General features: G+C 51.4%; 2 protein-coding genes across 2 annotated transcripts in view; both read left to right on the plus strand.

The window, feature by feature from the left end:
- FOXC2 (forkhead box C2) overlaps nt 1–1,179 on the plus strand; it is a 2,992-nt gene extending 1,813 nt beyond the window's left edge. Inside the window, exon 2 of the mRNA XM_015600282.2 lies at nt 2–1,179. Within this exon, the coding sequence (XP_015455768.1) occupies nt 2–306 (305 nt within the window). The 3' untranslated portion in view covers nt 307–1,179. The remainder of the gene's footprint in view (nt 1) is intronic.
- A 156-nt stretch (nt 1,180–1,335) lies between these two features.
- On the plus strand, nt 1,336–13,109 carry FOXL1 (forkhead box L1). The gene is made up of 3 exons (XM_015600233.2): nt 1,336–7,883; nt 8,072–8,169; nt 8,936–13,109. Exon 3 carries the CDS (start codon nt 10,120–10,122, stop codon nt 11,167–11,169), a length of 1,050 nt encoding a protein of 349 aa, XP_015455719.1. The 5' UTR covers nt 1,336–7,883; nt 8,072–8,169; nt 8,936–10,119; the 3' UTR covers nt 11,170–13,109.
- Nucleotides 13,110–13,359: the final 250 nt, after the last annotated feature.

Below are 13,359 nucleotides of genomic sequence, written 5' to 3' on the forward strand. Positions count from 1 at the left end.
CCGCCGCCGCCGGCTCCCCAGCCTCAGCCCGCGCCTCAGCCCGGGGCCGCCGCGGCCCAGGCGGCCTCCTGGTATCTCAACCACAGCGGCGACCTGAACCATCTCCCGGGCCACACGTTCGCGGCCCAGCAGCAGACTTTCCCCAATGTCCGGGAAATGTTCAACTCTCACCGGCTGGGGATTGAGAACTCGGCCCTCGGGGAACCCCAGGTGAGCGGTAACGCGAGCTGTCAGCTACCTTACAGATCTACGCCGTCCCTCTATCGTCACGCCGCTCCCTATTCCTACGACTGCACGAAATACTGACCGGCTGCGGCCGCTCTGGCTTCGCCTCCCCTACGCGACCCTCTCAGACAGTCAGGCTGCAGAGAAGCAAAAAGAACCAAAACACGTCCACCAGCTTTTTCTCTGACCCGGGAGCAGAGCGCGCGCGCGCCGGCCTCAGCCCTCTGGGAAGCTGCAGGTAACTTTAATTCGCCGCCCCGTTTCTGAGATTCCCAAGAAGCCCCTATGAAGGGAGGCAGCCCAACAAATGAATATTGATTTTAAAATCCCCTTCCCTACCAGGATGTCTGTGCTCTCTGCTCCACTCGGGGTTTCCAAAATTAAGTTATGGACCAAATCCCATAGCGACCCAGTAATGACTCTCTGTAGAGACCCCCATAGGTTCATAGGTTTATGGGGTTCTCTATAGATTTTGTATGTGCTGTGTGTAATTTTAAATTTCTCTAACCGTGCTGTACAAATGTATGGATTTGTAATCAGGCTATTTTTTTGTTGTTGTTCAGAGCCATTAATATAATATTTAAAGTTGAGTTCACTGGATAATTTTTTCATTTTGCCCAACCATTGCTAACTGCCAAATTGAACACTCAAAAAAATCTATGTGGGGTTTTCCCCCCTGTACAATTATGAGATATAATTCTTCTCCCAGTTGTAGGTCTTTCACAAAACAAGAAAATAATTTATTTTTTGTTGGTGGTGGTGGAGAAAGAAGTCAAGTATCTGAATCTTTTTATTTACAAAGTGTGATGGTTTTGTATAGTAGATTCCTCCCTGAGCATTCCTAAAAGAAAAAAAAAAACTTAAAATTTTTTAACTTCACCTGTGTTTGTCTTATGTGGTCTTAATTGTTGTACTTACCTTAAAATAAACCCATGTTGTTTTTCCGCCCAAAAACCAGTGTGTTTGTGTTCTCACATTTTTAAAAAACAAAGCGTGTTTGCGAATCCACCTGTTTTGATTATTTTTGTTACTCAATAATCAGGTGGGTAAATGTGTAGACATATATACACAGATGATCACAGAGGAATGGGGGCTCTCCCCTATTGTCTTGTTCGTGACAGAAAAGGCTTTCGATTAATTCAAAATCTCACCCTGGCCGAGGCAGTTGAGAAACAGTCCTTGTTGGAAGCGGCTGCCTGAGGGACTGCTTGCCGTATGTCATTTGCTGTATTTCATTTTGCTAAATGCAGAAAAATATGCCAATTGTCAAAACAAACAGTGCCATTCCATTTGCATATCCAGCCATCCCCAATTTAGGAGAGGAGGAAAAACATTTTCCATGAGCTAACTACAAACCAGGGGGAGTCCTGCTTTCCCTGAATTTCCTAAAATGCGGACTTCCTTACCCAGTTTAATGGTTTTTGAGAGAAGAATTTGAACTGGGCCAGTGAAGTTCCAAAGGAGACTGAGTCTGTCGCGTTTAATGACCATCCCCGCGGTGGCCATATCAGGGGCAGATTTCAGACCTCTTTACTTCTCGAATTGATTTCTAAATCTTTACTCTATTGCAGTGAAAAATTGTAGAGCCTCAGAGCCCTTCAAAAATAATTTCCAGTGCCTTTAGAGTTCTAAATTCATCAACCTTTTAGAGACTTCAAATAATGAGATTATTTTTCTTTTCAATTTTGATAGCTCATTTTTTTTTATTTTTAATAGCAATTCAGCCTCTGTGAGAGGTGGCCAAGGGAAAATGGCTTTGTTATCTATTTCACTGGCTGAAACCCACAACTCCCCTGCTGGTCTCTGCGTGTGAATTTTGGGGCCAGAGCTACAAATTGGGAATGTTTCCCGCCCCAGCAGGTGAGCTGTACCTTGCCAAGGGCCAAGCTCCTTGTGAACGTAATATTTCAGGTGAGGATGATTTTCCAAAAGGTGATTTTCCTTAATCCAGTGGCGTTCAATGTAACCTGGGTGTTGTGTTGTTATTTTAAACATGGCATTTTCTCTCCGTTACGCTGAGATAGAATTGGGGGTATAATAATTTTCCGCATACGAGTGACACAGATTCTTTCAGTCTGTAGCCCCAGAGGTGGCATGTGGTTAAAACTTAAAGGCTGCATTTTATTCCTTTTCATAATGCGCAGGAACGGGGAGCCCTGGTGCTTGGTGCTGGACTTTCAGCAGGCCCCCAGGCCACAGTGTTTTGGTTGAGTGATCTGGACCAGCCAGCTACAGAGAGAGGGAGAGAGAGAGGGGAGAAGAGGAAGAGGGAGTGAGAGAGAGAAGGAGCGAGAGACCGAGACCCCCTTTCTGAGCTGCATAAAGAGGCAGCCCAGCTCCTTGCCCGGCTCCTTGCCCGGCTCCTTGCCTAACTCCTTGCCAGGCTCTGGCACTCTGGTTTCATTTTGCTCCCGTTCTCTTCATGCTGTTTGCCGCAGGAGGATAGGAGAGTATTTTAGCTGGCTTCTCCTCCTTTAGATATTTCAAAGAGTCCTCCCTGAAAGCTTGTCCTCATCTTAAGATTTGGAACTCAGACCAGGTCTGAGAGACACATTGAGAATAAAGGGAGAGAAATGGGGTGGAGCGGGGCTGAGAGACCCCACGCTGCGTCTGAAACCATCTGCCCTGGATCTTCTACCTTTGGGAAGGCTTCTTAAAGTCCCCACTGTGTGTGGGCCACTCACTGGAGTGGGTAGCTCGAGAAGTTTCCCCCTATCTGGTGGCAGTCATGGCGAGGGCCCCTTCCATTCCTTTGGGAATGTGGGCAACTTGGGGGAAATTGTGTTTGGGGGCTTTATCTAGTAAGGCAGAGTGGAGGGGTATGTCAGGCCAGGATGTGTTGGGTCACCCCCCCAGATCCCCTAGACTTCTGCAGTCTGAGGCCCTGATGGTCAGTGCCAGAAGGTTGACCATGTGCTGGGCGTGAGCTCAGAGCTGGCTCAGTCTGGCCTTCACAGCCCCGATGCAGACCTCAGGCCTTGGGGGTGGCCTCAGGGCATCTGTTGCTCCCCATTGAGTGGGAAGATCCCTCAGTGCAACACCTTGGGCAGCCATGGAGTCCGGGCACCGTCTGGGCTGCTTTGCTTGTCTTTGTGGCCACCCTGCGCATCTTTGTGCTGTGTGTCTGCTACCTGGGCGCAAAGACTATGTGCTTGGCTCAGATTCACTCGCTGCCCCTTCCTTCAGCCACTCCGTCCTTGGAAGGTCCAGGGCCTTTCAGGAAAAGGGGAAAGGAGGTCAGTGATGGAAGGGCCCAAAAGCTCGTTGCAGGCTACTTGGTCTCCTGGCCGGGGCAGCTCTGCGGTCCACGGGAACGCAGTTTGCATGAAGCCATGTCTGATAACCATGTTCCTTCCTGGCCCGATAAGATGCAGCTCAGCAGGTCTCAAAGATATTGCAAATAACATGGAAGCAACCCTAATACCAAGTCAGAAACCATTTCCCTCAAGGTTAAAATCCTGCTGCATCTCAGACTGGCCTTAGCTGGGTAGATGGTGTCTCTAAATAGCGTCCAGTTTTGACAGATACAGTCTGCTTCAAGAGACCCGTGGCTTCTGAACATCCCAAGATTCCCAGCCCCAGAGAGGTGGCAGCTGGAGTAGCCTCCACTTCTCGTAAGACTCGTAAGACTCGGAGAGATGCCTCAACCTCGCTGCTTTCAAGGAGAAGGGACTGCTGGTGTGTGACCCAGCCCCAGCCTCTGTCCCAAGGCTGGATTTGGTTCTATGGCTAGCTGGTCCTCCCTGCACTGGTTCAAGTGGCCTTTCCCCATAAACACCAATAATCAGTGGTGACTTGTATCCTTGAATTGCTGGGACTCTGGGCTAGGAGTTAGAAGACCACATCTTGCAGTGTAAACAAACCACTCCCCTTCTCCCCTGGGTCTTCTCATCTCTAACATGACCAGGTGAGTGTAAGGGCTTTGGGGACAGCCCGGCACTTTCCCTCCCAACATAGTTGGGGCTCCTGCCATGGTCCCCCAGTTATCCCCGTTCCCCCTCCCTGCTGGCAAGAAATGAAGATCCCACATTGGAGGGAAGAAAACACAGGGTCCTGGGAACTTCAGCACATGGCTCATAAATCTTTGGGGGTCCACATCCTCTCCTCTACCCTGAGACTGCCTGGGGGTTACCTCTGGGCCTGGGAGAGGCTTGTGAGCCGTACTCAAAGCACAGAGAGCATAGTTCCCAGGTCCCCCTTAAAAAATGAAAACTGAAAACAAACAAACAAAAAAAACAAAAATAAAACAACAAAGAGCCCTGGTGGCTGAGCTCCTGCCTCCTTGCTCCTCACTCCTCCCTAAACCCCAAAACTAGACGGGGTGTTGAGCAAGGTTGACCTGATGGGAATTTATTGATAACCATAAACCTGAGGTGGGTAGAGAGAGTAACACCAAGAAAAGACACCCTTGATTAATGTGTAGAACCAAGTTTCTTGTAGAATGTGCTTAGGTCTTGGAGGCTGTGCCTGGCACCTCGTGGAATGTTTGCCCGTGTCATCCCTGGACCATACACTCCTGACTGTGTGGTGGAAGTGGACAAGTAGAGATCTGAGGGTTTATGCTTTGGGGGCAGCCAGGCCAGGGATGGCTGGGGAGCTGGACTCCAGGTGAGCAGGGCACATTAGGCTGAGCGACCAGTGACTGCCTTCTGGCATCACATACTTTAAATGTTTTCCCAAACTTTGAGAAGCATTCCCCGCCTGCCTCTTTCATGCGTGGCCTCAGCTCACCAAGGTGTTTGAAATGTTTGCTTTTTGACATGGCATGTGAGGAAGGGGTGGAATGTTTTATGGAGCTTGGAAGACTGGGCTGCCGCAGCCAGGGACGGCCACTGCGCCTGGGAGGACGCCACCGCCTGGACTTGTGTAAGCCTTTCTCTCACTTTTGCGACATGCCTGCTGTGCAGCCAAGGCAGAGAGACGTAGTTTGTGTACAGTTTGATTTTTGAACGTGTCTTTCTGGTGCTATGCTTTTTTCCAGTGTCAGGCTTGTGGAGATTTTATCCTGGGGCTGTGAGGGTGTGAAAAGCTGAAGTGGAGGAAAGAGGGTGGGTTGACAGATCGACGAGCTTGCTGGCATTGAAGGTCCCTTTAAGTGACTAGAGTTGGGGAGCATTGGGAAGGAATCCCTCGCCTCCTCAGCCTGGGGTACAGCTTTGTGCTCAGTCTATGCCCACCCAGGCTGGAAGGTCATAGAGGCCAGAGAGTGCCCTCTGACCCCTGGCTCAATGGCCCTTGGCTCTGGGCCTTCCCTTTCCCAGCAGCCCCTCTGGGCTCTCTCTGCCTCTCTGTTATTTTTGCAGGCGGGCTCCCCAATGGAGCCTTTCCCTCTCAGCTGAATCCACATTCACCAGCTCAGGCCCTCTGCACAAGCCAGCCGAGGGTTTGTGTGACCTTGGGCAAGCTACCTCAAGCTCTCTGGGCTCATTTCTCAACTGAAAAATAACAGGATCATCCAATAAGGCCATTGTTAAGATAAATGAATCCAACACATGTTGGACTCACTTACTCCATAGTAAGGACTCACTGTTAGTTGGTAGGGTTTACCTGGGTAACAGAAGAGAAAGGAATCCTGGAACTCAACTGCTTATATCAGGCTAAACTGCTTGGGCAGAACAGTGCACATGCCCTAACTTCCCCTGTTTAGACCCTTTAAATCACTTCTAGGAACAAGGTGAGCTCTAAAGAAATCAGTGATTAGGAAACTCCTGCCCTGCTTTCTGGGCTTCATTCAGCATGAGGCGAATGGCCAAAGGTTCCCATCCACCCCCACCGCAGAGAAGCAGTAGAAGACCCTGCTCTACCCTCTTTTCATCCTTTCGAAGTAGGAGAGGAAAGGAGGGGAGGAGAACATCTTCTGGGTTTTGGTAGGAGGTAAGTGAGGACTCTGGGTTCCCTACTTATAATGCCTCAACTCTCCTAGCTCGTGGGGGGGGTGCCCCATACCTCTCCTCTCTAGAGGGCCTCATTCCCTTTACTTACTCCAGGCACATCTCGTTGAGTCTCTGTAACACCTGAGGTGGTCAGATCTCAGAGAACCCACCTTTGGAGGAAATTGTGTGCGTTCTGCTCACATTTCTGCTATTTACTGCCTCCGATGTCTTAGGGTGTTCTGTGCCCTGCCTCAGTTTCACTATCTGTAAAATGGGCAAGTCCCCCCTCTTTCATAGATTTTGTGAGGGCCCTCAAGAGAACTTCCACACGGCCCTTAGAGGCCGCATATAGCAGCTATTATAATGCGATTGTTTTTATGGTGTTATAACACTTCCCAGTGGGGGACCCGAGATGAGGTAACTTCCTGGCCTCAGTTTCCCAGTCTGCAGAATGGGAATGATAAAGATTTCTGTTTCTTAGGGTTGCTATGAGGATGGAATGACCTAACACAAGGAAAACACTTAGAACAGTGCCAGCACATAGTAGCCTCTAGTACATTTTACTTATTAATAGTATCCTTATTATCATCAACTTCTCCAATGTTTTTTAGGATGTCAGTGAGGTGACCTGGCTAAGTCCTGCTTATTTTTGCCCTCATTCTTCTCAAACATATTGCATATATGGTAGGATTATTGTTAACTGTTTTCACACTTATTAAGGAAAGTATATATTTGGAGAGATGACCCACATCATCATTAACTGTGCTTCTTTTATTTACTAGCAGAGCAAAGAAGGGTAGATGCTCCTGTTGGCGAGCAGGCAGTGATTAAAGCTCATCTCTCCCCTTCAGCCTCTTTTTTCAGAGGCCTCTTTGGTTCTGGCTGGTGCCTGGCCTCCGCCCAGCGTGCCCAAGGAAAAGGGTTACTCCCGAAAGGTTGGGGCTGGTAATGGTACCGTCTGCCCTCATCTCACGCTGAACCCGATTTCCGCTGGGGCCCCAGGGTTGGAAGCTCCGAGGTCCTTCCCGCAGCATCCGGCCATCTCAGGGCTTTCCTGCTGGCTGGTAGAAGAGCCCGCACTGACTTCAGAGATGAATGCGCTTTTCTGGGATCTGAAGACTTATGAACCTTCAGGGAACTTTCAATCTCTATCTGGCTCTCTGGGACACCCACGGCTGTCTCCCAGACTCGGCAGTCACCCTTTACCCCCGCCCCCGGACCTCCGCTCGGTCCTCACCCGGCAGAGCTTCCGCACGAGGGCGCATTGGCTCTGGGACGCTAGGGTCTTGTGCCATGCGATCCCCGGAAATAAGCCCCGGCGCGATCCTTCCTATCGCAGCTCCTCCTAGGCTCAAGTTTAAGTTTCAAAACTCTTCACCTGGGAGCCTAGGCTCCATCCCCGCGAGGGAGCGGGTTGGAGTGTCGGGCCGGAGCTTTACAACTGGAACCCCTGGGAGACGTTGCAAACTTCTGCAAATGCGCGGGGCTGGATGCGCCTCTCCAGACCGCGACTAGAACTTGGGTTTTCTTTTTTCTTAACCCCTACCCCCCACCCCGTTTACTATCAGTGCCCGCCCACTAGCCGCGCGTGTCTCCGCCCGCGTCCGGCCCATGCCCAAATTGGGTGGTGGTTATTACTGTATGAATCCAAGCCCGGATTTGCCTTTAGAGTTTAGAAGAAGCGTCGCTGCGGGTGTGCCCTTCGGGAAGAGGCAGGGATGTGCGCGCTGGACTCCGGGTGCCGCGAAGCACCAGGAAGGGCCCCGGGTGCAGAAATGGGAGGAGGTGCATAGTGACACCCGTTTCTCTCTTGCTCTGGGTCTGTTAGAGCGGGCGCTGAGGCCGGAGACCCAGCTGGATCCAAACTTGAGCTTGCTGGGGCGCGTTGGTCTGGAGAAGTTGGGGGATCCCCGGAGCTGTGAGGCCCGCGGGTTGCAAATGCGCAGGCATTAAGGCTCTTTTCTAACTCCAAGGTTGAAAGGGGTGCTCTGGTGAGAGCAAGAGATCCAGAGAGAGGACAGCGTCCCGCCCCCCTCCGGGCAAGAAGGCCATCCTCAAGACCTAGGCCCAGGTAGGCTGGGCTGAACAGTTGGCCTAAGTTAGAAATGCAGCGCCCTGGACGGAGGCCTGAAGGTGTCCCAGGGCCTAGCCTGGCGCTGCTGCCTCAAGCCGCGCCTGCACCCAAACTGGTTTTCCGACCCTGCTTGCGTATTTCAAACGTATTCGCTCCGCAGTGGGCTATCCGAAACCTCCAAACACTGGAGTTACCTTCTGGACTCCATTTTGGAGTGAGATTCTCCTGAGCCCTCTAAACCAATCTGCAGCAGTTGTCGCCTCTCTGCGACAGCAGCAGCGGCAGCCCCACCCCCACCCCACCCCAATGCACGCTTAGTGCTTCTCTTCCCATTCCCGCTGGGAACCAGGCTTGGGCCATTTCTACACCCACCTGCCTCCCCACCCCTCCTTCTCTTTGGCATCGCGACCGATTTACTCAATGAAAGCTAATTCAGTTATCCGGAGTGCTTTTTTTTTTTTTTTCTTTTAAAAAATATTCAGCAGAGATCGTAAACAGGAACTGGTCACGCTACATGTCCCCTCCCCCCGCAATGCAGTGGAGTGAGAGCAGAGACACCTCCTTCTGAATAGGCATCATCCAGGGTTTTTGATTCAAACCCTGACGTGGCTAAATGTAAAATAAGATGGGGGGGTTACTTGCACCCCAGGGTGAGTGGGTGGGTCGTCGGAGAGCAAGCAGGCTTTCCAAATGCTTAATGTAATCACGAGCCAGCTGTGTGCACTTGTAAAGTTGTTATAACCCCCCTCCTTGTTATAAACAGGAAAGCGCAGAATATAAAGCAAGAGACCCGCATTCACAAATACCAGCTCTCCCGCGCCAGCTGCCAAATTCCCCTTTTATGGCGTGTCTTGCTTGGAACCTCAGCGCCATCAGAAAGACTTTAGTTTCTCCCCCCATGAACTTTCCAATCGGGTTTATTCTGAAACTTTCCTGAACCGAGCTGTGGACCAGGTAACCCATGCCCTCTCCAGCTCCCCTGCGCCTGATGGGTTGGCTTCAGGAAAGGTTGGGCTCCTGGAGTCCTTTTCCCGGTGTCCCCAGGGAGCCCTGGAGGTCCGAGCTTGCTGCCTTTGGGATGCTAGGGCCCTGGCTAGTGCTCTGACTTCTTCGGGGCGTGTCCGAATCTTTCCAAGGACTGCATCCTTTTCTCAACAGACTCCCAAACCTCTTAGTTAGAGCTCGCCTCTCCCCCCAACAAATGTAAAGCTTTCAAAGACTTCAGAAGGCATTTTGCGAGACGGTGCCATCTCTACATCTCCTATTAAGCCTGGGAGAAGAAACCTTTTCGTGGGAGGCCCTGGTATTTCGGGGCTCCCTCAAGCCAGCGGTAAAACTCATCCCTGTTCCCTGCCCCCCACCATCTCCACCTCTCCTTCCTGGCCCGGCAGACCCCGCTCCCAGCCACCGAGGTCCACATCCTGCCTCGCTGACTGTGTGTGCTTACAGCGTCAAGGGGTGGACGTGATATTTCAAACATCAGATCAGTGCGTTTATATATTGGGTGCCCGGAAATTTTTCCAAATAAACACAGCTTGATTCAACTTGGGTGGGCGGACTTATCAACAGACTAATTCTATAAACAAATGAAGGAATAGCCCCGAAACCGATTGGCTGGTATCAAAAAGACACGTGGAGGGAAAAGCTTGGAGTTTTTCAGCAATGAAATTTTAATTAATGTGGGTGGGCTGAGAACACAACGACTGTTTATCATAGACAATTTATTTTCCAGCGCTAAGTCAACATATAATAGCAAACTTACAACAATTATTTAACATTTTTAAAGCCATGAAGAAGGGACAGAGCGCGGAGCGGCCGGGGAGAGCGGCAGAGTGGGAGGCAGACTTTCGGCGGGCTCCCCAGGAGGGCCCTTGCGGCGCAGGGCGCAGACCCTAAGCCTCCCGGTCGCCTGCGTCGCAGGGAGCGCAGCGCCGGCTCCCACTCGCCATGAGCCACCTCTTTGGTTCCCAGCTGCCTGCCCTGGCTGCCTCGCCCATGCTCTATCTGTACGGCCCCGAGAGACCCGGGCTGCCTCTGGCCTTCGCCCCCGCAGCCGCTCTTGCTGCCTCGGGCCGGGCGGAGCCCCCTCAGAAGCCGCCCTACAGCTACATTGCGCTCATAGCCATGGCAATCCAGGACGCGCCCGAGCAGAGGGTCACGCTCAACGGCATCTACCAGTTCATAATGGACCGCTTCCCCTTCTACCACGACAATCGGCAGGGCTGGCAGAACAGCATCCGCCACAACCTCTCCCTCAACGACTGCTTCGTCAAGGTGCCGCGCGAGAAAGGGAGGCCGGGCAAAGGCAGCTACTGGACGCTGGACCCTCGCTGCCTGGATATGTTCGAGAATGGCAACTACCGGCGCCGGAAAAGGAAGCCCAAGCCCGGCCCCGGGGCCTCGGAGGCCAAGCGGGCCCGTGCCGAGACGCACCAGCGCGGCGCTGAAGCGCAGCCCCAGGCGGGGAGCGGGGGAGGGCCTCCGGGCAGGCCTCCGGGCCCCGCGACCCCCAGCCGCGAGGGAGCGCCGGCACACCCATGGCCCCTCCCGGAAGGCTCTTCTACGCCGGCACCCTGCCTCTGGCCGGAGCCGGCGTCCCCAGAGGAGGCTGCGGGGGACGCCGTCCAGGGCGCAGCGGCGGTGGTCGTGGGCCAGCCAGCGCGCATGGTGGATGGTCCGGGGTCCCCTTTACGCCCTGTCTCTCGCAGCTCTCCGAAGGGCTCCGGCAAGTCCAAGAGCTTCAGCATAGACAGTATCCTGGCGGGACGACAGGTCCATAAGCCGGCTGAAGGGGCTGAGCTCCTGAGAGGCGCCAAGCAGGGGCCTGGCGGCTGTCTGGGTACCTCGCTTCTGGCCACCTCCACTAGCCTCCGTCCCCCGTTCAACGCTTCTCTGATGCTCGACCCACACGTCCAGGGCGGCTTTTACCAGCTCGGAATCCCTTTCCTTTCCTACTTCCCTCTGCAGCTCCCTGACACAGTGCTTCACTTCCAGTAAAGCGAACAGCGGCGCTGTTCTTTCCCTCGCCCTGGTCAGAGCTTCTCTCTCGTGAGCCGCCACGGCTCCCACCGCTGGTGGTAGGAGTCACTTTTTAAAGAATGATCTTTTCCTCGGCTGAGGTGTGGATCCTGGGAAATGCTTCCAACTTCTGCGCGCAGGTGGGCAAGCTCACCTGGCTCCTCCAAGGGGATCTCCCCAGAACCAGGAGCGGCTTGGGGTTGAAAAGACCCTGCCCAGCTGGGACTTCAGCATCTCAGACCTCTTACCGTGGGAGCAGGGGAATTCCTTGACCTTAGGTCAATCTAATGGCGGGATCTACAGCCACCCACTACAGGTCCTGTGTGTTTGGGGCACCCGAGGGCCCAGACAACCCAAGAGCAGGACAGACACATTGTGGTTGTTTCAATCTGAAAGCCACCATCTGACCTTTGCCGGCTGGATTGTCGCTGTGACTCAGGCCTTGGCTTTGACCCATCTGAGTGATGGGTGTTCACAGTCGAGGTGTGCCCCTCCCCCCCTCCACTCCCACCCTGGCGGATGACCCGTTTTTCAGGTTCTTTGGCAGATCTAGGGCCTGGTGAGGATTTATGACCGATGTCCAGGTGAAAGATGAGAAACTACACTTTTATTTTAAATAGAAAAATTTTCTCTTTTTTTCCTTTCTAGACAGTAAAAGGAACATGCTCTCTTCTTTCACTAAATACTTGACTCTTTTTACTATAAAAATTGCCCTGTGAGAACGTTTATATTAACAACTTCTGCTAAGAACGTGCACTCTATGTAATATAGCATTGTGTTACATTATTCTAGCTCATTAGTCGATACATATGTTCTCCAATGCATGTTACCAACGATAGCAGTCATCTTATCTTTTTGCTTTTGTTTTTAAGGGATCAAAGATTTCAGGGGAGGCCGGAGGTGTGTGAAGGGGAGGGAAGATGTCTCAGACAACACAGGATTTTCGATTTCCATGTTTGTTTTCGAGATCTAGAGTTGACTGTTGCTCCATTTTCCAGAATTGTGTAATGAAGGACTACTATTCATCAAAAGATGTCGGAGGAAACAAACACATGAAGAGAAGATACAGGGAGAGATGGGTTGGTGCTGGAAAGAGTAAGGGAATCTGCTGGTATCTACTGGAGGCTGCTCTCTGCACCCCCAAGCATATGAGGCATGGTGGGAGGATTCTTTCAGACATTCTCTGGTGACTGCATCCTAGTCTGCAACCCAGAACCCCCTCCTCACTCCAGCCCCTACCAAGCAGACCCAGAGCCTGCAGGTAAATAAACCCCCTATGGAGGTGACCAGAAGTCTGGTGGGAGGGGTGGGCCACATGGCAGGGGTCTGCAACAAAGATCTGGTTAAGAAAATTGAGATTTTCACAATCCTGTTCATCTTGGAACTTTTGGGAAATGCATCTAACCTCTTGGGGTTGTCTTAAGGGTTCTGAAACTTGATTTCCTGAACCACCGAGTTAATTTTATCTGATGCGGGAAAAGCACAATAAGTCATGAGTTCCTGGAGGTGGGCTGAGATAGGTCTTCAAAGTAACTTTTTAAATAGTTTCTAGGATTTACATAAAAATGAACACAAACTTTACAATGAGAAAGACGATTGGTTAATATGTTGGAAAGGACATTTAGGACAAGCATAATAATAATTACTAGGCACAGAGTTGACTTTCTGAGAATTCATCCTGAAAGCCATGTGCTACTGACTCATAAATGTTTCCTTGACAGCTTTCTATCAGGCTGGTGGGAACACTTTAGTGAGCTGCAGAGTGCCCTTGACTTTAAGAACTTTGATGACATCCCATCGCTGAGATCTAGGCTCACTCTGATTAACTTAAAACGTGGTGGAAGGGTTGTCATTGGCTATTTTGTTATCTCAAAGTCTCAGTGTCTGTGAATAAAGTTGTATTTTCATTAACCTCTCAATGACTGATTCAGTGGATTACTGGGGGGAATAAACAAACAGTGTAATAAGAGGATACTGGGATTATATTTGGGACCCGATCAGCATCTCGAGGGGGCTCTAGGAGCTGGAGCAGAAAAGCCCAGGACCAGTGGATACTGCCTGAATGTCAAAAAGTAAGATAAAAATTCTACTGTATAGGGTACATTTTGAATTTTTCCTGTGTGTGTGTGTGTGTGCGCACGCACACATGCACGTGTGTCGTGTGTGTGT

The sequence above is a fragment of the Pteropus alecto genome, unplaced genomic scaffold (genome assembly GCF_000325575.1).
Source record: "Pteropus alecto unplaced genomic scaffold, ASM32557v1 scaffold7, whole genome shotgun sequence".
NCBI lineage: Eukaryota > Metazoa > Chordata > Mammalia > Chiroptera > Pteropodidae > Pteropus > Pteropus alecto.

What these genes read in the sequence shown, in the direction of transcription:
- FOXL1 (XM_015600233.2), top strand. Translation starts at nt 10,120, where the DNA reads ATGAGCCACCTCTTTGGTTCCCAGCTGCCTGCCCTGGCTGCCTCGCCC.